Source organism: Pleurodeles waltl, chromosome 10 (genome assembly GCF_031143425.1).
Source record: "Pleurodeles waltl isolate 20211129_DDA chromosome 10, aPleWal1.hap1.20221129, whole genome shotgun sequence".
Lineage (NCBI taxonomy): Eukaryota > Metazoa > Chordata > Amphibia > Caudata > Salamandridae > Pleurodeles > Pleurodeles waltl.
In genome coordinates, this window is record NC_090449.1 from 477020236 (window position 1) to 477041519 (window position 21284).

The 21284-nt window shown below is 43.5% G+C and overlaps 1 protein-coding gene across 2 annotated transcripts in view; it reads left to right on the forward strand.

Annotated features, from left to right (window-relative positions):
• The window catches only part of NOS3 (nitric oxide synthase 3), a 780913-nt gene that overhangs the window by 461163 nt on the left and 298466 nt on the right, over positions 1-21284 (forward strand). For both annotated transcript variants that reach the window (XM_069210763.1, XM_069210764.1), the window contains exon 14: positions 1471-1538. In XM_069210763.1, coding sequence (XP_069066864.1) covers positions 1471-1538 — 68 coding nt within the window. The remainder of the gene's footprint in view (positions 1-1470; positions 1539-21284) is intronic.

Consider the following 21284-nt stretch of genomic DNA (forward strand, 5'->3'; position numbering starts at 1 on the left):
GTGCCAGGGTGCCCACACACTAAGTAACTTTGCACCCAACCTTCACCAGGTGAAGGTTAGACATATAGATGACTTATAAGTTACTTAAGTGCAGTGGTAAGTGGCTGTGAAATAACGTGGACGTTATTTCACGCAGGCTGCAATGGCAGGCCTGTGTAAGAATTGTCAGAGCTCCCTATGGGTGGCAAAAGAAATGCTGCAGCCCATAGGGATCTCCTGGAACCCCAATACCCTGGGTACTTCAGTACCATATACTAGGGAATTATATGGGTGTACCAGTGTGCCAATGTGAATTGGGGAATTTAGTCACTAGCCTGTTAGTGACAAATTTGGAAAGCAGAGAGAGCATAACCACTGAGGTTCTGGTTAGCAGAGCCTCAGTGAGACAGTTAGGCATCACACAGGGAACACATCCAGGGCACATACTTATGAGCACTGGGGCCCTGCCTGGCAGGGTCCCAGTGACACATAGACCAAAACAACATATATACAGTGAAATATGGGGGTAACATGCCAGGCAAGATGATACTTTCCTACAATATTGTTAGTAAATCTGGGCCGTTAGCTCTCTGTTCTGTGGTACTGTCTCTTGTCCAATCTGAAAAGGTCCCAATTTAAGAATCAGCACACTGTTATCTCTGATTATTGCTGTGCTCTGTGTCTGAGGGCAGGGACAGAGTCAAGAAAGAAACTGACGTAGCGCAGGGATGCCACTTAAGTGTGGGTCCATTGTCACGTTTGTGGCGCACTAAGTCAACACAGAGCCACACAACTCCAACCATTGGTGCGTAGGGGCTATCTTGAAAAATCTTCCAGATCCAGTATGACCGTTGGCGAGATTGTAGCGGTGAAGCATCTGTGGTTAGATAGAGTACCCACCAGAAAGACCGTTACCAAAGTAACTAGTTCGTATAGAATATCTGAGCTGTATAGAAGAGGTGCAGTTTATTGTCTAATGTGTTGTGTTGAATATTTTGGGTATTGTGTGGATGAAGGTGCTATTGTGAGTGCAATAATAAGTAACAAAGTGGTGTATCTGCACCATGTTGGATGCATACAAAGTGTTCCATATTTTATTTTTTTATTGGACGTAAGATCTTGATGTCTAGGTGTTCTGCACACTTAAGGTTCTCTTGCTGCATGGTATATTTTAAAAATACCTTTGTTGGAAAGGGAGATTTTACAATGGAAAACTAAGGGTATGGCATCCCTTTCGTGATTCCTCTAATAAACCTCCATAATATAAAAGTAAGGTTATTTTTAAAAAACACTATTCATTGCATGGCATTTAGAAATCTTGAAGGAAAAGTGTCTTTCGACACCAAAAATATTTTGTAATGTCCGTGATGTAAGAGTTTAATTGAATATGTATTGCTAAAATAGATTTTCACAACCTTCAGTAGTTTCAATTAAGCTGCTTTCTGTGTGTCGAATATTTTCACATAATGTTTGCTTTCCTTCACATTTCAGAACTTTTCAGATGCCTTGATGGAAATGTCGTGTCCCACCATTATGATCCCTCAGCCAGAGCTGCAGAAGTGAGTCCAAAGGAGAACAGTGCCGAACATTAAGCACGAACAGACAAAAGAATGGTGTAGTACTGTAACCAGTGCCAGGTCATGTGGCACTCCCAGTCCCCATAGACCAGTGGCGTAGCGTGGGGGGTGCAGGGGGGGCCGGCCGCACCGGGCGCAACATCTTGGAAGAGACTAAATCCACGGGTTAGGGGGCGCAAATTACTTGCCTTGCCCCGGGTTAGGGGGCGCAAATTACTTGCCTTGCCCCGGGTGCTGACAACCCACGCTACGCCACTGCCATAGACTAAAGGTATACCAGTAAGGTACAAAAAGGGTAACAGCTTGAAAAGGTAAGCACTAGATCTAGAGCCAGGAAAAGACAGCAGACATACACCACCAAGCTATTGTATACTACAACTATAAAAGCCAGAACACCATATTGCAAAAATGCACCCATATAACCCAGAACAGGTATATATGTATTTAGGACTTTGTACCAGGACATAGCCCAGTGTCTACATTGCAAGCCTTGGGGAATTGAACCCAAGCAATTACAACGTAAATAATTATAACTAAAGTGACAGCAACATATAGCCATATTATATACCCAGTCTCCTTACATTACATATAGGAAACCCAGGCTATAGGTAGTAAATATATATAACACCAAGACCCATAGAGGGCCTGCTAGGGTCAGTCTGTTTAGGGTCGGAGGATCTATAACAGCTAGCTGAATGTCCTGCTGGGAATGGCTGAAGGCAGAGTGAGGGTCACTGAAGGACATCACAGTGGCCACATGAGGATGTATGTTGTTCATCTGAAGGCTCACCTTAAGGCATTTAGGGCCTGATTTATGAAACGTTAGTGCCGCCTTTGTGTCTTTTTTTGACGCAAAAGCGGACTAAACTTACAAAATATAATCATATTTTGTAAGTTTGTGCTGCTTTCGGATAAAAAAAATGACGTAAAGGTTGCGCTAACTTTTCATAAATCAGGCCCTTAATGTTTTGTTTTTTTAAGTTTAAGGGTGGGCCTGAGATCTTCAGGATTAGACAAGGTGTGCCTGATGGCAGACACAAGAGTGCTACGGCCTGAATAAGGGCAGTCCAATGCTCCTTGAGAGCACTCTGAAGGTGCCGAAGCGTTAACTGGAGAACTCTGACTGAACGCTGTGTGTTCCACTGGTGGTGAGATTTCAGTGCCAGGGGACTAGGACCAGGTAATTATTCTATAGGTTCTTTTTTAAAAATATCTTCCTCGGGTGTTCCCAAATCACAGTACATGCAGAAAAGCTTGAATTGTCTGGTGAAGATCTGACCAGCTTTTATTGGGATCTGTTTGTATTTCAAAAGCGCAAAAACGAAATGACTGTTTGTGGGACACAACCCATTTATCAGGTTCCTACATGCCATGTATGACACCTTCAGCAATCCCTGCTTTTTGCATTTGATAATAGTTTTAGAGTAAGTTTTTTTTCTGCCATACCATGTTAAAAGTGAGAGTAACAGTTTTGAAATGCATGTTGGGTAAAGTGACAGAACATGACTGACTGAAGTTATCAAATAAGACATGAGGCTCCTTAGTAGCTATTCGAATGTTAAGTAGTTGTGTGGTACAGTATACTTTTTTTGGTTGTAAGCAGTTGATGCGAAGAAATAGCCTCCTTTTATATTTCTGTTGTTTAAAGATGTGTTCTCTATACGTAAATTTTGAGATTCCGTGTAAACTTATAGATTCACATATGGGGCTTGGCCACCACCAAAAGACACATACAGGAAAAAAACAGATCAGTAATACCAACTCCATCAGCAGGACCAAAGGCAGATAACAAAGAGATGATAAGGATTTAAGGATACTTATGTAAGACATGTAAAGGCATGGGTTGTGTCAAACTATAGATAGACAGGAGTTATGAGATTGACATACATTGAAATACAAAGTCTTCAAATGGGCTTGATCTGAAGGATGGCTTACAGGCTATGAAGGCCAACGATGTGTGTCTTTTGGAGGTCAATGTGTGCCTATGAGGACAGACTACTGGCTTTAGCATAAATTGGAGGAATCTGAAAACTGCACGAGGACACTGTTTTCCTGTCTGAGACAACCAGACAAAGCGTAGAGGTCCCGAACAGGAATACTAATAAATAACCTCCACACTCTCGGTGAAAACTCCCAGCAAATCAGAGACATGGGTCTCTTGTAATAGGAAACGCATTACACACAAGACAATCATATCACCTTAAAGAGAAAATCGAGAGGCCTGTAATTCACCATTGACTGTCCTGCTTATGTAGGGGCGCCATTAATTGAGTAAGACTAAGAATATCCTCTGTTGCCTATCGAACACGTTTGACCTAGAGAGTGAGTGTGTCACATTTGAAGGCATGTTAGATGGAATTGATGTGTTTCTGGTTAGTGTATATGTTGTAGTACCGAACAGGCTTTATCCTGCAAGGTAATATGTCCTGTTTTGGCTAGGCCCTTCCCTTCTGCTTGTACTGGGGAAGAAAGTTTAATGGTGTGTGCAGTGTGCACATTAATAGGTCTCATACGCCCCTTCCCACTCCCTGGAAAAATATGTGTCCCAAGCCTCACAGCAATGGGCATCCCGGTGGGATTTTGTCGACTCCTGGAGGTTACACAATCCAACAACCAGCAATTACTCTTTCCATATGTGCATGAGCTACATGTCAGGTTAGACACAATTTTTGCAGTACACACTTGAATACCTCAGTTACTCAGACTGAATATCCTTGTAAAACCATCTCAAACCACAACCCTTTACTGTTGGGTGGTATAGACGATGGTTAGCATACATGTCACCATTTCACAACAGGAATGTGGGAGATTTTGAAACAATAATCAGGGGAATGTGTTTTCCCCATTGACTGCTATTGAAGCAGAAGCAAATGCCTGGATGGAGTCTATTGATATATATGGGTTAGAGTGACCATTCCATCTGGGGATTTCCAAACTACTGCACTGGGAGCACCTTCATTTAAGGGGACCAATTAGTGCACTGGTGAAATGTGATGTTTTTAAGGTAGTGATTTGCAGTCATTGCATCAGAACATCATTTAGATTTAGAAAACAGATTGAGAGGGAACTGTCCACATAGAAACCCAAATTCAGGAACTTGAGGTGATTATTGGGTGTGACCCCAAGAACTAGGATGAGTTTTCCCAAGGGAGAGACTAATATGCTACTGTGTTAGAGAAGTGCTGCAAGGATTATAAGGCCTACATAGTAAAACAACAGGAAGAGGCGGATAAGACCATGAGGTTATAGGCTTGGTTTATCAAGGCCGATTCCAAAGCATGATCGAAGATGAGTTGGAGGAAGGGATCTTAGATGGTGGTTTAAAGAGGGAGGATGAAGTGGGTTATAATAAGTATGTCCTGGACTTACTGAAAGATGAGGATGCTTGTGAAGATCTGCTTGGAGACGTAGAGAAAACATCTACTTTCAAAGAGGCTATTAAAGATCCTTTGGAACAAGAGATATTTACTCCAAATATTTTGAGACATCTTAGAAGTGCAGATTGGTGGACCTTGAAGCATGTAGGGAGATTAATCAAAGGATGGATAAGAAAATCATTAGATAAGGAAGTAAGAAGTGTTTTAAAGGTTGAGTGTTCAATACCTGATATTGATTTTTAAAAAGACCTGTTGTTGGTTAAAAGATTTGTAGCCCTCTGAATTTGAAAAACAGCTTGAGAGGGAACTGTCCACATAGAAACCCAAATTCAGGAACTTGAGGTGATTATTGGGTGTGACCCCAAGAACTAGGATGAGTTTGCCCAAGGGAGAGACTAATATGCTACTGTGTTAAAGAAGTGCTGCAAGGATTATAAGGCCTACATAGTAAAATAACAGGAAGAGGCGGATAAGACCATGAGGTTATAGGCTTGGTTTATCAAGGCCGATTCCAAAGGATAGCCAATTACCAGTGCTCAAAACAGTGAGGGGGAGGTATATTATACACAACAAGAGATTAACAAGGTGTTCCTATATTATTATTCTGATATATTAAGGCTAGATGGAGTAGATGGAGCCATTCATTTCAGAGATGGAAGGTTTTTGGGCTTCCACTCCTCTAATCAGGTTGAGTTCTTGGAGGATTCCCTAACTATTCAAGAAATGTGAAAAGCGATAACTACTCTAGCCAGAGGCAAGAACCCGGATACTGATTGGTTATTATTTGAATGTTATAGAACTTAGACGGTTACACTGGCTCGAAGTTAGTTGACATATATACAGTGGATATTGTGAAGGGTGTTTGACCTATTTTGACTAGGTAGGCCTTGATTACATTATAAGACCGGAGGCAACATTATGCATTACATCTTTTAATTCCACTACTGTAGCACTTTAAAGAACCACATTACATCAATAAAATAAACAATCTAGAATTTGAATCTCTTCAACCCATAAATAACCCCCACTCAGAACATTCTTCTTCTTTTAAATGCTGCTCATATGACAGATAAGTCATATTTTTACTGACCATTGTAAGGCCCATATTTATACTTTTTTAGCGCCGCATTTGCAGTTTTTTTTTGCGCAAACTTACAAAATACAATTGTATTTTGTAAATTTGTGCCGCTTTTGCGTTATAAAATGGCGCAAATGCGGCACTAAAAAAGTATAAATATGAGCCTAATTGTTTGATGACGGATTTGTGAATGGACAGAGGTGCTTGCCTCTAATTTATGGAAGCAGCGTATGTTTGTTATTTTTATTATGCCCATATGGAATGTGTTGCTTGTTTAGGAGACGGGATGTATCGTAAACAGATTAGAGTTTCGTGTGGCATGTTTAAAGTGAGGTCGATTATGAATGTGTAAAGATTAACATTTTTTGTTTGGGCGCACCAGAAATGTTTTTTTCCACTGACTTTTAAATACGCGTATATACCTCAAACTTGGGAGTTTTTTCCTTGCGCTTGGTGCATTTAGGCACACGTAACGAGCTCTTGTGCTCAAGTGTATGACTCCAACCATCAGTGGTGAAGGGCTGAGTGACGTGTGGGGAGTGTCTTGAAACACGCTGTCACGCAGTACTCTTGTGTGATTTCAGGCCATTTTGGCTTCGGCTATATCTCAGATAGGACAATGGTGATGTATTGGCGCATTTGTCACATGCTAGGACATCAAATCTGGGAGTTTCATTTAATTGAAACTGTCTAGTGTTAGGTGTCATGGATAGAGTCAAGCACTTTCTGAGGTGGGCAGTAAATGTTGGCAGTAACTTCTTTGAGAAGTTTTGAAACTTGGTTTGTGAGAAGAAAATGTCTTCAGAAAAGGAAAGGGATGTTGAAGAAATTCCTGGCAGAAACAAAATCAGGAGATTATAAAGAAATTGATTCATCATGAAATGAAGTCTTCTGTACAAGAAGCAATAGAGTCTGTGATGGGAAAGATAAAGAAGAATCAGGGTTCAGAGAATAAGTTTTGGTCTTTGTAAGATAAAGACACAAAGTGTAATAAGAAAGGCAGAAGAAAAAAAAAGACAAAACTCTTGGAGACAAAGCAAGTAAGCTTAACAGAGAAAGAAGGTCTGCACACCAGGAAGGGGAAAGGAGTCCTTATTGACACACTAGAGAGAGGTGTGCTTAGTGGCATTCAAGGCATGATCGAAGATGAGTTGGAGCAAGGGATCTTAGATGGTGGTTTAAAGAGGGAGGATGAAGTGGGTTTTAATATGTATGTCCTGGACTTACTGAAAGATGAGGATGCTTGTGAAGATCTGCTTGGAGACGTAGAGAAAACATCTACTTTCAAAGAGGCTATTAAAGATCCTTTGAAACAAGAGATATTTACTCCATATATTTTGAGACATCTTAGAAGTGCAGATTGGTGGACCTTGAAGCATGTAGGGAGATTTATCAAAGGATGGATAAGAAAATCATTAGAGAAGGAAGTAATAAGTGTTTTAAAGGTTGAGTGTTCAATACCTGATATTGATTTTAAAAAAGACCTGTTGTTCGTTAAAAGATTTGTAACCCTCTGAATTTGGATCCTGCATTAATAACTTTTTTGTTCAAAATGGGAAGAAGTCCATGTAAGGGTCTACAAAGCTCTTTAAAAATGAGTCAAGACAAGCATCTGGATGTTTTAGGCCCATTGGCATGTGTCCTGCATATGACAGAGAAAGCGTATCTGATATAAATTCCAATACAGTAGATCTGCATTTATTTAGTGGATGGAGCCAGGGGGCATTAGTTCTTTTATGCAATGATAATGCTGGATAAAATGCAGAACAGAGAAAGGCAGTAATTACCTTATTATACATCAGACCACTGGCAAGAATTTGTACAGGCCAAACAATATCACAACCACATAGAGAATGAGACACAACAAAGGTGTCCTTCTTTTCCTTCTAATATTTGGTTTGGTTATGGAACCCCTTTCAGTACAGTATAATACAACTTTAGAGTAGGAATAAAGGTATTCCTAGGGCTGATCATCACACATCATATTGTCATACACAAATGATGAACTGCTTTATAGGAGAGATGCATAAATGGACTTGGCCCATCAATAAATATGAAGGAGGCAATATCAGAACAACAGTTGAATTGATCAAAATCCTTTATATTCCGTATCAGACCTGTCATAGATGCATGTATCATAATATTCAATCAACAATATATTTTCTGTTTGGGGTCCAGATGTACCACAATGACCTAGATATCATAGAGGCTACATAGGCAGATCAGTGCGGACCCTAGACACCTATGCTTTTTTGCACAAATCCAAGAGGGAGGAAGAGTTGTTTAAGTAGAGACGGAAGTTGTTCCAAGTTTTGGGTGCACTATAGAAGAAGGCCCGGACCCTGCTTCTGGTCTTGTGTATTAATGAGACTTGTGTGAGGGCTAGTCCTGCTGACCTAGGGTGTCCTTTAGGGTGGTAGAAAAGGGTTCTACTGTTGGGGTATAATAGTCCAGTCTTGTGGAGTGCCATGAACGTGAGCATGAACTGCTTGAATGTGATTCTCTTATGGATCAGTAACCAGTGTAGGGTCTGGAGGTGAGGCGTGCTGTGTTCTCAAAGAGGGTTCTGTATGGTTTGAAGTTTGCTGGTTAGGTATCTGGGGACTCTAGCATAGAGGCTGTTGCTGTAGTCGAGTCTGCTTCTGATAAGGGCTTGTGTGACCATCTGCTTGGTGGCGGGTGGGAACCACCTGAAACTCCTTTTCAATATTTTGAGCATGTGGAAGCACAAAGAGGTCACTGCATTGATTTGAGCCAGCATGTCCAGTTTGTTGTCAATGATGATTCCCAGGTTTCTTGCTTTTGTGCCGTGTGTGGTTGTATCTCTAAGATTTGGCGACCACCAGGTTGAGTCCCATGAACGGGAATGCAGATCGACACAGGGTGGCCTTGAATAAACTTGTGCTTCCTGCTGATGATGCTGACTTAGGATTCCTTGATTTGACATTATACTAGTTGGCAGCACTATTGCAAATGGTGGCCAGGAGGCCTTATGAGACCAGCTTTGTCTGAAGCAGGCTAGATGCTACCAAATGTTAGAAGAAACTAATTAATTGCCTTATTGCTGAAGCCTAAAGATAAAATAGGTAGAGTTCCCCCAGTGGAGTGCATGCCTAGCAGTGTTGGGATAGGTGTCATGTGAAAACTTTGTGAAAAGCAACATAAAGGATAGTCCTGATCTCCCAATCTGAAGGCCATCAAGTTTACTGGGAACTGACTAGAAATATACTTCGGCAGTCTTGACTTATGCAGAGGTTATCCTTCTGAAAGATATGCTTGAGGCAGGAATTGCCAGGCCCTTTGAGAAGTTAATGCAAGACACTACCCTACCCTCTGCAAACAAGAAAATTGAGGGGTGTTGAAGGCGAGGAGCTGTGTGCTGTGCAAACTGCTCTCAACAGGGGTTAGGAAAAAAGATGGGACATTATTATACTGAGCCCTGTTAAAAGGCTCAAAGCGGACCTATGGCAAAAATGACCAACAAATGTAGGTCAGATCTTCAGTAAGGAAGATTGGCATGTTATACTGAGGCAGACATATAAAGTCTTTGGAATGCACCATTCAAGTTGCTTAGCTGCAAATTAACCTCTTACGCAGACAATTTTTCACCCTGAGGAAGATAAACAGAATTTACCCCACGCTCTGTTCTCTTTGTCCTAGATCCCAACATAAAGAGGCTGGATTCTGCCACATGACACGGACTTGTTTAGCAATATATGAATGATGGAGGTAATAAATGCAGTTACTGAAAGGGAGGGACTTCTAAAGCTAGAGATACACCTGCCGAGCTTAATGTCACGCCCTAAGACGAATATAACTGGCACTAAGTTAACTGGCCTTATGTTACTTCTAAGTATAAGGTGCATTACTGTGAGCTGGAAATCTGTAAAAGCAACAGATCTTTCCTCTAGAAAGGCAAGTGACATCCTGGGCTGAAATAGAAAGTAAAGCTTTGCACACAGATGGACAAAGGGGAAAACTGAGGGCAGACTGGCCAAGCTTGAGATGAGTTTGTGTAGATAGTTACTAACACTGATAATAAAATTGTGTCCCTCCTTTTGATGAGATTCGTTTGGACCTCAGACTCTCATTGTACAACAACACTGAGGGACTTAGACTGACTAGATTACACTCAGTCCAGTGTAAACCAGATATTGATTACTCAGCAGCAGTATATGTGTACATAACTATAGATCGATCAAACGTTCTCTTTGATATTGATATTATATTATTATTTGTATGTTAATCCACTGTTTCACCTTTCTTATCTGTTCAGATAAGTGCCTTGCAAGACCTATTGTATTCTTCTCTGAAATTAAAGATATATTCCAAGCAAGTACCACCTTCTTGACCTAAAGAGAAATTTAGCGCTGTGAAGTAGTGTCTTTTTCACACCCTACAGCTAGCCAATGATGGATCTGTCTGAGTCCTGCCCCCACTTTTAAGTATACCCTCCAACTTTGTTTGAAAGACAAACTGCGTCCTCAGGGTGTAAATGAGGAAATGTGTTGTATTGTGGCCCAGATTTACTAAAATTTTGCTTCAGGGTCACGTAATGTGTGTGGTGCAGCCCCCACACAAAATCCATTTTGGCATTCACTAAGTCATGCAAAGTCAGTTTTCAAGGCTTTGCGTGGTTTAATTAATATAAAGTTGCATACAGCAGCGCATAGTGCTGGGCTGCGTTATTTTACGTTGGGTAGGTGTTGCATGGGTGGAGCATTGGTGTTCCAGTGCATCGACCAATATATTTTGATGCAAAGTTAGATTTACAAAGACTTGTAGCTCTGGATGTGCTCCAAAGTGGTGCACCTACCCAAAAGAGGCATAACGAGTTAAAATATCGTAGTTTTGAGGAATATTGCATCTAAAGATTGTTTTGTGAAGGAAGGTATCCTGCGCTAAAAATGTCTGCCTGCAATGTAGGCACCCCTGCACCATGGCCACAGGTGCACCAGCCCCTAGCTGGTAAATTTGGCGCTTTTCAGTTCTGTCCCATTCAGTCAATGCAGGACAGCAACTTGCCTTGCTGCGCTGCATCGTGTGAAGTATTAGTAAATATGCCCCTGTGTACTTTTTATGAACATGTTTCGGGCCTCTTGAGTGTGGAGAAGTTGGGAAAGAAGGGTGACACCCCTTGCACCATGCAGAAGGAAAGACAGACCAGGACTAGAAGTGCACTGGTCTACTAGGAATTTCCTTCGTATCTGAAAAAGGTCCAATGAAGCTTGGAATTTATCTGACTCCGTTTCTCTGACGAACATATCGAGGGCCGCAGCTATTTACTGGATAATGAATGCCCTTTTAAGCAAGTAAGTGATGTGGTTAAAAACCATTTTTGAATGTATAAGATGTATCGTTTTAACTTTGCTTCCAACACTGATTTCACCGAATGTTATCGTTTTATTTCTTTGGATTGAAATGGTTTTATTAACTATGCAATAAGAGTGCTTTTGCAGGTTGCACCAAAACAATACAGCACTGCTCTCGCTACTGGAGGGCTTTGACTGTGTGCTGGCGTTAGTTAATTGCTGTTTTACACATCAAACCCCAGATCTCTTTATAGTATGAACAACAGCAGTTGATGGACCTCTGATAATGCATAGTCCTCAGTGGCCAACATAACTAGGAGTGTTACTTCCTGGTAAACACGTGACGTCACAGTTACCATGAGAACGGATAAGCTAGTCATTCTCAAAGGTCAGACAGGAGAGGTGAAATGAAGAAAATGTCGTCAACTGGGAAAAGGGTTTTTATAAATAAATATCCTCCGAGATTAGTAACAAGAGCAGAGGAAGCAGGAACAATAGACAAGCATCCTTCTGCGATTCAGCGGAGGCACCTGACCGTTACCGAGAAGCCTTACATCTTCACTTGTTTGGAAACCTGTCCTACATCTGGTTCCTCATGTTTCTCATGAGAGACGGCTCTTCCACCGCTGCAAGATGGTTGCTCCTGCACAACTGTTCTGACGTCATACGTCACCACATAAATATGGAGATTTCTTGGCAGGAAGCTGACTTTTTAAGACCCTATAGAACTGTTTCAGGACCAGGCACCTTAGACGTACACCTGCCATTGACATGTGACAGGTCTGTCTGCTTATTTCAGATGCATGCTTTACGTGTGACCCACCGCCCCAGCCTCATCAGATTATGAGAGCAACCGGCAGGGCTTTTCAGGAAATGTCCAAATTTCCCTAGTCCGACTCCAAACCTAACCCAACATCGCAGTGTGTTTCAGTGGTGGCTGGTGACTGAAAGCAGTGGTGGGGCACAAATACAAGACGGAATTGCACCTTGTGAGTGAGTCTCACTACCCACATATTTCCATTCACCTACTCACCCACTGCCTTTGGTTACCTACCCATTTACTCATCCACATTGTCATCCACTGCCATTCACACAACTCTTATACACAGACACCCACATTTTCTCAGCCACTCAGTCAAGCCCTGCAAACACTTATTCAAACAAACACACATTGCCTCACCCATCCAGTATCCAGCCGTTTCAGTGATAAAAGGTACACCTTTGAGCTGCAGATTACATGTTTAATACAACATATCACCTCAGTCTGCAGAAGAAATAAGACAAGCCTAACTAGCCATGATAAATTACTGGAACCATTACTGCCTTTGAGAGAGGAATCACCTACAGAGGCAGTGAAGGGAGAGGAGAGCTGAGAGAACAGATTTTTTTCTTATTGTCTGTAAAAAAGATAGAGCTCCAACTTACTTGTGTGCAGGGTTATCTTTGGCATATTTATGACTTGAGGTCTTCAGGTCACACTCCTGTCTCCCAGAGAGCCCTGGATGGAGTTATTTATTGTATTTATTCCATTTCTCTGCCACAGACTGCTTGTAATGCAGGAAAAGGGGATTTTCTTTGTGCAATGCCACATTCTTTTAATAAAATGTGACCTCTGGTACGTAGACCCTTCTCATCACACCCCAATTTGAGTAAATAGGAAAGGATGGATAATAATATCAGAGTGACATGAAGTTTTCAGAAACCTGGGCTGAACAAAAAACCTCCAGGCTGTTTACTATCAGGGCTTCTGGTGGAGGAGGAGATAAGCCAGGGGTGGGCAAGCCCTGTCAGCCCTACTGTGCACCTTTCAGCCACATCGGGACATGGACTCCGACACCCTTCTTTGGTGTAAAAGGCCATTTATTAGGACAGGCTTGCTCAGAAATATACATGTTAACAAATACAAACATAACTTAATACGAAACTTTATTTTAACCTTGTAACCCCCTTTCATCCACTCGCCTTTCAAACCTCCACTTATCCTTTGCATCTCACCAACTCCACTTCTATTTCCACGCATCTCCCTTTTCCTTTTCCCCTTTGCCTGACTCTGACCTCCCCCTGTCTGTCATCCTTCCTCTGCTCCTTTCTCCCCCCCTGGAAGGGTGGACAAGCCCGCATCTGACTCTCCACTCTCCCCCATTCACTACTCGTAAGAAACAGCCTGCCCTAAAACTGGCAAGAGAATTGACCCCATTCCCCACCCCCCCCATCCTCGTCTCCCCTACACACTACCTAACCTTACTTCCGAAAAAACTTCCCCCTTTATATTTTGCATATATTCTTTTATCCAATTTGCAGGGTGGGTGGGTGGCCAACTCATGCGCACAAAGAGGCCGATCCCTCCCAACCCACCCCTTTTATGCCCTCCCTCATGTCCCACCGCCACCCAGCAAGCCGCCTATCTGCTCCCAGGCCGTCTACATCCGGCCCGAGAGCTCCTGCGAATAGACTGGACTGCGTCCAGCTATTCGCGGGGCCCTATACTGACGCAGGCGCAGTGGGGCTTTTCAAAGTGCACAACTTTCACTCGGAAAATGTGCAGAAAATGTTTTACTTTCATCATGTAATTATATATATGCTCCACTAGAGAGGCCAGAAAAGACTAGGGGCGCAGCCCCTTAGCCCTTGAACACCAGCCGCCCCTTGTGTGTTTCTTGAGCACCACTTCCTTACCACCCCCGTCCATAAACAGCATAGTATGCAGGTATAGGAGACAGCAGCACTCCCATGCACCTCGTCGCCGCACTCTCGTCAGCCCCACACGCTGCCTGCAGTGCTCTGAGAAACGGAGCATTGAGGACACACAACACTGTCCTGCCACAAGCAACCTTGATAGTGTACTTGGAGCCGTACAACAGCACTGCAGCACCCAAGGACGAACAAAGGGGTTTCAGCTGACCCAGTAGCATTCTTAGGGGTGGCCTGGTTTGATGTCCTGTAAACTGTGAAGAGGGGACATGAAGAAAGGCCAGCACCTGTTTACATATTGCCTGTGAGGGAAGAGGCTGAGACTGGAGTGTGTCTGAAATGCGTGTTACCTTTATAGATGCTAGTAAGAAGGAGGATTGTAAACACCTCCGGTAAAGGGGCGCTACACCTACAGGTGACGACCGCTATGCATTTCATATAGCCCGGCCCAGTTGTAGATTGCCAGACTGAGCTGCTGGCAGTGCTCCACGACAGCAGTGCAGGAAGCAACATCAGTGCGTCTCACTGGCACATATCTCAGTGTCCCTTGATCCACGCCCACTCCCCGCTGTGCTCTGCGTTGGGGGTGTGTAGGCAGAAGCATAGTTGAGCACTTGCTGCAGTTTGCACATTATTACCATCAGTGACACTGCTTTAACGTTTATGAGAGGATAAAGTCAGGAGCTGAACAGGGTCCACTGGTTGTCTAGTCTCCTGAGGAGGGTCTCCCACGCCTAGCTGGTGGTGACTGACTTGTGTGTATGACTCCTGTATAGTGGCATTCCTAGTTTGAATGCTTCAGCAGCTTATGTGTTCTGTGTGCACTTTCTCATGAATTTGACAGGGTGGCTCAGTGCGGTGGGCCCTTACCAAAGCATCAAGGGCCTGATGTCCGACCAGGGCCGGCTTTCGCGCTACTGGTGCCCCTTGCAACATTCTTTTTTTGCGCCCCCCTTCCCCAATCATGACGTCATCCTCGGATTTTCCTCACTACCATCTGGCAAAAGTGCCCCTCATCTCACATACATTTTGTTTGTTTTAAAGTGCTGGTAAAAGCTGGCTTTACTAATCCACTCAGCTATGCACACAACGTACAGATCTGTTATTTGCAGCAGGTTCATTAACCCACTGAGCTACTTCATGGCAAATTAAAACTGCCACTAGGCAAAACTCAGATATTTATCTCTAGCAAGAACATTCATTACAAGAGTTATCTTTCCATTTTTATTTCTGACTGAAAGCTGGACGCACTAGAAACTCTGCAACATGTACTTTTAAATCATGCAATATTGCAAAACACAGCGCCCCCTCTTTCCAGGTCAGCGCCCAGTGCTGCCGCAGAGATCACACACCCCTAAAGCCGGCCCTGTGTACGGCCATTACAGATTGTGACTTGCAATTTGCGAGCCGCAAAACCGGATGTACAACAATGTACTTTACACTGTTTGTGATTCCCAGTGGGGTCGCAAATGACCTACCTCATGAATATTCATGAGGTAGGTCACAATTTGCGACCCCATTGGGAATGGCCGCCCTCACATGGATGGTGGCCTGCTGGAGACAGCAGACCACCATGTCTGTGACTGCTTTTAAATAAAGCAGTTTTCTTTTTTTTTAAATGCAGCCCGTTTTTCTTAAAGGAAAACGAGATGCATTTCAAAATCAAAAATGAAAAGTTTTCTTTTCATTTTTTCGGAGCAGGCAGTGGGACCACTGCCTGCTCTGAAAAAATATTCTCGCTGCCATTCACAATGGGGAAGGGGTCCCATGGGAACCCTTTCCCGTTTGCGAATGGGTTAGCACCAGTTTGAAACTGGTGCTAAATGCAATAGTTTTGTGGCCGCATTCACGGTCACAAAACAATCGTACATCGCACTGCGACTCGCAATTAGGAAGGGAACCCCCCTTCCTAATTGTGACTCGCAATCCTATTTTGCAATTCTGTAAATAGATTACTGAATCGCAAAATAGGCTCCGTACATACCAAAATGTTTTTTCCCTGTCGCAAACGGTTGGATTCTGCGAATTGGGCCGTTTGCGACAGGAAAAATGGTACGTACATGTGCCCCACAATCCCTTTCTTGGGAGTCGGTAACAGGATACTGACTCCCAAAATAGGGATGGTAGATTGTACAAGGCCATTTTACAGTCGCAAACGGCGAAATTCGCCTTTTGCGACCGCAAAATTGCTTTGTACGTCGGGCCCTAGAGATCCTGCTGCTGCATGTCTCCAACTCTTGGCATGGCTGGCGCGACCTTCCGAGTTCGGTACCTTCACAATGGGTGTTGTTGGTCACAGCTGTTGCTCCTGTAATCAGCTCCCAGCTGAAAGGGGTCAGCTCCTCGCCCGATGGGTTGAGCCTGTCCTTGCTTGACCTCTCGGCCTCTTGCTGTTTGTTGGGGATATTAGTCCCCTGTGGCTTGGGCTATGGGCTTGCCTGTCCTCCTCTTCCTGTTTTGAATGTGCGATGGTGATCTTCTGCGCCGCGTGGAGGCGTTTCGCCCTGGTCCTGCTTGTTGCTGTGCACTTCCAGTACTCTCCCTTTGAGGGTTTACCACCTGTTTAGCTAGTACGGATATTTGTTGTCTGACAGTTCTGGCAGTTCCCACACGGCTCTGGGCTTCCGCTAGGGCACCTGTGCGCCACGTGGAGTGATCTTGTAGATCACATTAATTCCTTTGTCATCTGTTCCTCTATTTGCCAAAAATAAGAGTGCCTCGAAAAAGGGTGAACAGAGCAGTATGTTATGTAAGTAACAATCATTTATGTAATCAGTAGGTTTTGCTTTTATTTAGTGTGGTCACAGAGACAAATGACAGGCTCACATGCAGAGAGAGTTACATTAGGGATATCAGTTCACACAACTTCCAGAAGCCATGAACGCAAGGACATACAGAAACATAAGAGCACATGGTATGGTATCGGAATATTGTAGCCAAAATAACCTCTGACACTAACATGTTCTGCTAAATATTGTTTGTTGCCTTATTAAAGTTAATTATAGAATATTTATACCCAATGGTGAGGTATTTTTGTAAACGCTATTATATGCAGCCAGACAGGCACATGTAAGCACTACATGCAGAATAAATGCAAACAAAGCAGCACACATACAGAAACCCATGTGCATAATGCACAGTTTTGTTCAGTAATCTCGCCTTTTCCTGCGTTTTAGGATTTTCAAAAGTCTCTTGATTTTGTGTTAGCATTTATATCAATTATTTTTTCGATATGCCCCTAATTCTGTCATGCTCCCCCATCTGTAGTTTTTTCCGCATGATTTTTCATAAGACTCTCACCTCCTGAATTCTCTTACGTTCTCATACACAGTTCCCAGAGTCACCCCACGTGGACAGCGCCAGGAGAAGATTCTGTGTGAGGGATGCTTGCACTTCTGCTGTACATTTTATAGCCGTTTTCTGTCTGTCAGGGATGCTGGCACTACTATTTTTCAGGCTTTGTCTGATCGGTTGGTGAGAGAAGCTTGTGCTGCTACTGTGCAAGCTGTGCCTGGCCTGTGTGTGAAAGAAGCTTCAGGTGCTGCCAAAGCTATGCGGTGGCTTAACGAATCGTGACGGCCCCCCCCACAAAGAATATGGAGGGGCCTCCCTCCGGCGTCACTCACGAGCTCTCAGGCCAGGGTGCTGTGTTGAAGGGGCCTCCTGGAGGTCGAGGGCAGTCTGGGCCCCTCCGCACTGCAGGGGATTTGGGGGTCTTTGTTACGCCACTGGAGCTATGCTTGGCCTGTGCGTGAAAAAAGCTTCAAATGCTGCCCCACAAGCTGTGCCTGGCCTGTGTGTGAGAGAAGCTTGCATATATTCTGTCTATGTTGTGCATCTTCTCTGAGAGGAACACATCGCTGTTGCTCGAGACATACGTAGCCTGGCGTACCTTGTTTGATGCAAGAGAATCTTGCGCACACAGCGTTCACAGGTGTAGGATGCGCTTGCTCTTTGAGTGGGTTATGTGTGTGTGTTTCTGAGAATGTTCCACCTGCTGCTGGCTGAACTGTGCCTGCACTGATGTCTGTATCAACGCTTGCACAGCTGCTGTTGGCTGTGCTGTCCCTGTTTATTATTTGAAGATCGAGGTGTTTCTACCATTGTTATATTCAGGTGTGAAAGAAGGGCACACTAATGCTGGCTAAAAGGCAAGAACTGCGTGGTTATTGATGTTTGTTACGATTTTTTCAATATGCAAATGCCAAAATGAGTTGCTTTTGAATGCTTTTTATTGGGTGCATTTGATTTATGGCTATTCTGCACGTCATAGAGATATAAATGCTGAAAGTTAATAAAATTAAATTAAAAGGCCATTAAGAACAAACATTGCTCATTAGGATTTATCTGAGCAATTGTCAAAAGGTAGTTGAAGCTTACTAAAAAGAGACAAGGATATGGAGAGTGGATAAGGGAGAAGATACATAAAGCAGAGCGTAGTAAAACATTGTTACTGATGTGATTTGCGCCAGACGGGTCCATTAGATCGTTTTATTAAGTAAATCATGTATTTTGCTGATTCCCTACTATCTGCCCTCCTGCAAAAGCGTACCGTCTTTGATTGGCTGTGCATGCGTGATGGCGTGCCCAGTGATGTCAGCATGGGGTAGTGATCCTTTCGTGAGTCAATGCTTTGCCTGCCTGGATTGGGGGCTCCTAATCACACTAACTGTGCTATGCTGCCGCCCCTGGGACCTCCTGACCTCTTTTGCCCTTGCTGCTGTGTCTCCTTTATTGCTGCTCATTTTGCTTTTGCCGTAGACTCCTTTCCATGTGATGCTTCTGTCCAGGTCTCATCTCCCCAGTGCACTCCACCTCACAAGTGACCCTCCCATGGCTGCATCTGCAACCCGAATTGCACCTGTTCTCTCAAAGAGAGGCTGAGAAGGTCAGACAGTTTCTGTGGGTGTGGTCTGTGAAATTAAGGAAACATCTGGGCTTTGCGGTGAGGTGGAGCACCAGCGCTGCCGTGGCTGGTGCCTCCTCAGACATACTCTGCTATCGTGAACGTTAACACAGCAGGGGTTGGGGTGCAGAGGTTCACTTTTTCTTGGGCTCAGGTTCCGTTTGGTGAAAAGAACCTGTTTCTTCATATTCAGACTGCGGTATGATTAGTTAAAGATAACCTGATTACCCTTTTATGTATTCTATGTTCTGATGTCTGCCAGTGTTTTTTAAAGTGTTTTAATTGGTATTTGTATCTATTGTGTGAGCTGTTTTTACCGTTTTTGGAGCTTCAATTCTTTCCATTTTCACCCCTTGTTTCTCACTAGTTTTTTCTGATTTGTCATTGTAGTTGGAGTGAAATTTTCGACTTGGGTGACATTTCTAGTGTGCTGCAGGGGCAAGTATTGGCTTAGCATTGAGGGCTCACCTCGTTTCTGTGCTATGTTCAGTAATCAGAGGGGAAGTTGCCATTTTTAGTCCTCGTGGTTGCTAGAGGTCCCATTTTGGGGAAGTCTGCGCTCTAGTCACCCGAGAAGTCAGATGAACTCTCCTTACTTAAGGAGGACAGTGGTGCGGATGCAGTGAACTGCAATTTGATTAATTAACAAGCATTTGCAATGCAATGGGTCTCGTGTTTGCTCGAGTTAGAGCTATTAGAGTTGTAAATTCCTAATTGGACTTTTCCTGCCACTTAAATTGAAAATGAAAAAAAAAACAGTTGACATAAGTGAGCCAACTCAAAGTACCATTGCCGCCATGAGCATGAGCGCAAAGGAGAGACACAAAAAGAAAAAGAAGTTCAGGTGCTGTCAAACACATCAGCAATCATGCAATTATCCATGTAACAGGGGCAGTCTGCAAGGTGGTAACAAAACCACCCCAAGGAGGGACGATGAAGCATTTAGCAATGATAACAAAAGATTTTTGAAAGACAAGCCCACGAATGAGTTAAAGTCATGGGCGTGGTTAAAAGCCCATAATACTTACAACAGGTCAAAGCGCTTGATCGCGCAACTAAAAAAGATGCTGATTGCCATTTTTTGAATTCTGTATTCTGATATCTGCCAGTTTTTTTCAAAATGATTTCATTGGAATTTTTATCTATTGCGTAAACTGTTTTTTTACTATTTTGGGGGGCTTCAATTCTTTCCACTTTCACCCCCGGTTTCTCACTTTTTTCTGCTTTTACATTGTGGTTGGAGTGACATTTTTGTTTTGGGGGGAATTTCTGTTGTGTTGCAGGGGCAAGTTTTTGGTTTAACACTGGAGGTGCTATTGCTCTGTTTAGTAATCAGAGGAGAGGTTGCCATTTTTACTCCTTGTAGTCGACTAGAGGTGCCAATTTGGGGTTTGCACTGTAGTCACCTGAGGAGTCAGATAAACTCTCCTTGTTTAAGGGGGTGTGGCACAGATGCACAGCAGATGCACACAGAGTGCATGCCAGAGGCAAGTCCGTCTGCGCTGATCCCAGTCCATTCCATGGAAGTGCCAGCCTGCTGCCCACAGGGGCACAGCCAGGCCACGTCGACTGACGTACACAGGAACTGTTGCCCTTCAGCCTTCACAATGGTGCCCTATTAAGCTGGAGGTGGACAAATGCTTTGGAGAGGCTGCTTGTCTCTATTGTCATGTGGTGTTCCCTCTTGAGAACTATTCAGGGCAGGGATGGGTGTGGAGGCTAGGCATCATATCTTATTGCCTCAGGCTATGAAGTTGTCAGCTATGTCAATCAATGTCTGTTCTCTGTGTGGGCATGTGGTTGAGATTTTTGATCTATTGTGTAATTCTAGGCTGGATCTCTTTTTCATGATAGAAGCCAGGCTTAATGATTCAACTGCACCTAATATCGCAATGGCTATCCCTGAACGTTATTTCCTGGTGCTCTTGGACAGGGTTCATAAGAGGGGTGGGGTGGGGGTGGGGGTGCGATTGCTTAAAAGCAGTCGCTGCACTGCTCTACCTTCCAACCACCAGAGTTACAATGAGCACAGAATTTTGTGTTCTGTCTTTCATTTTCTGCATAATGTTTGATACAAGGTGTTTTGATCTATCAAACAAGCAAAAGGTATGGCAGCTAAATTCTTTTCTAACCTCACTCAACAGGGAATTCCAGTGTTAGGAACACAGGATCGAAAGATTTTGGACGGAAAGGCCTCATCCACATTTTTGTGGCATGCTTCATCATCAGCCACACCGCACAACCTTATTAGGACAGTGCCAGCATGGTGGTCTCAACCTTACTGGAAGGGAGAACAAGAGAAAGTACTTCTGAGTAGTCGAGGGGTCCAGATTATATTCTAGAACTACCTCTGCGTAAACCCAG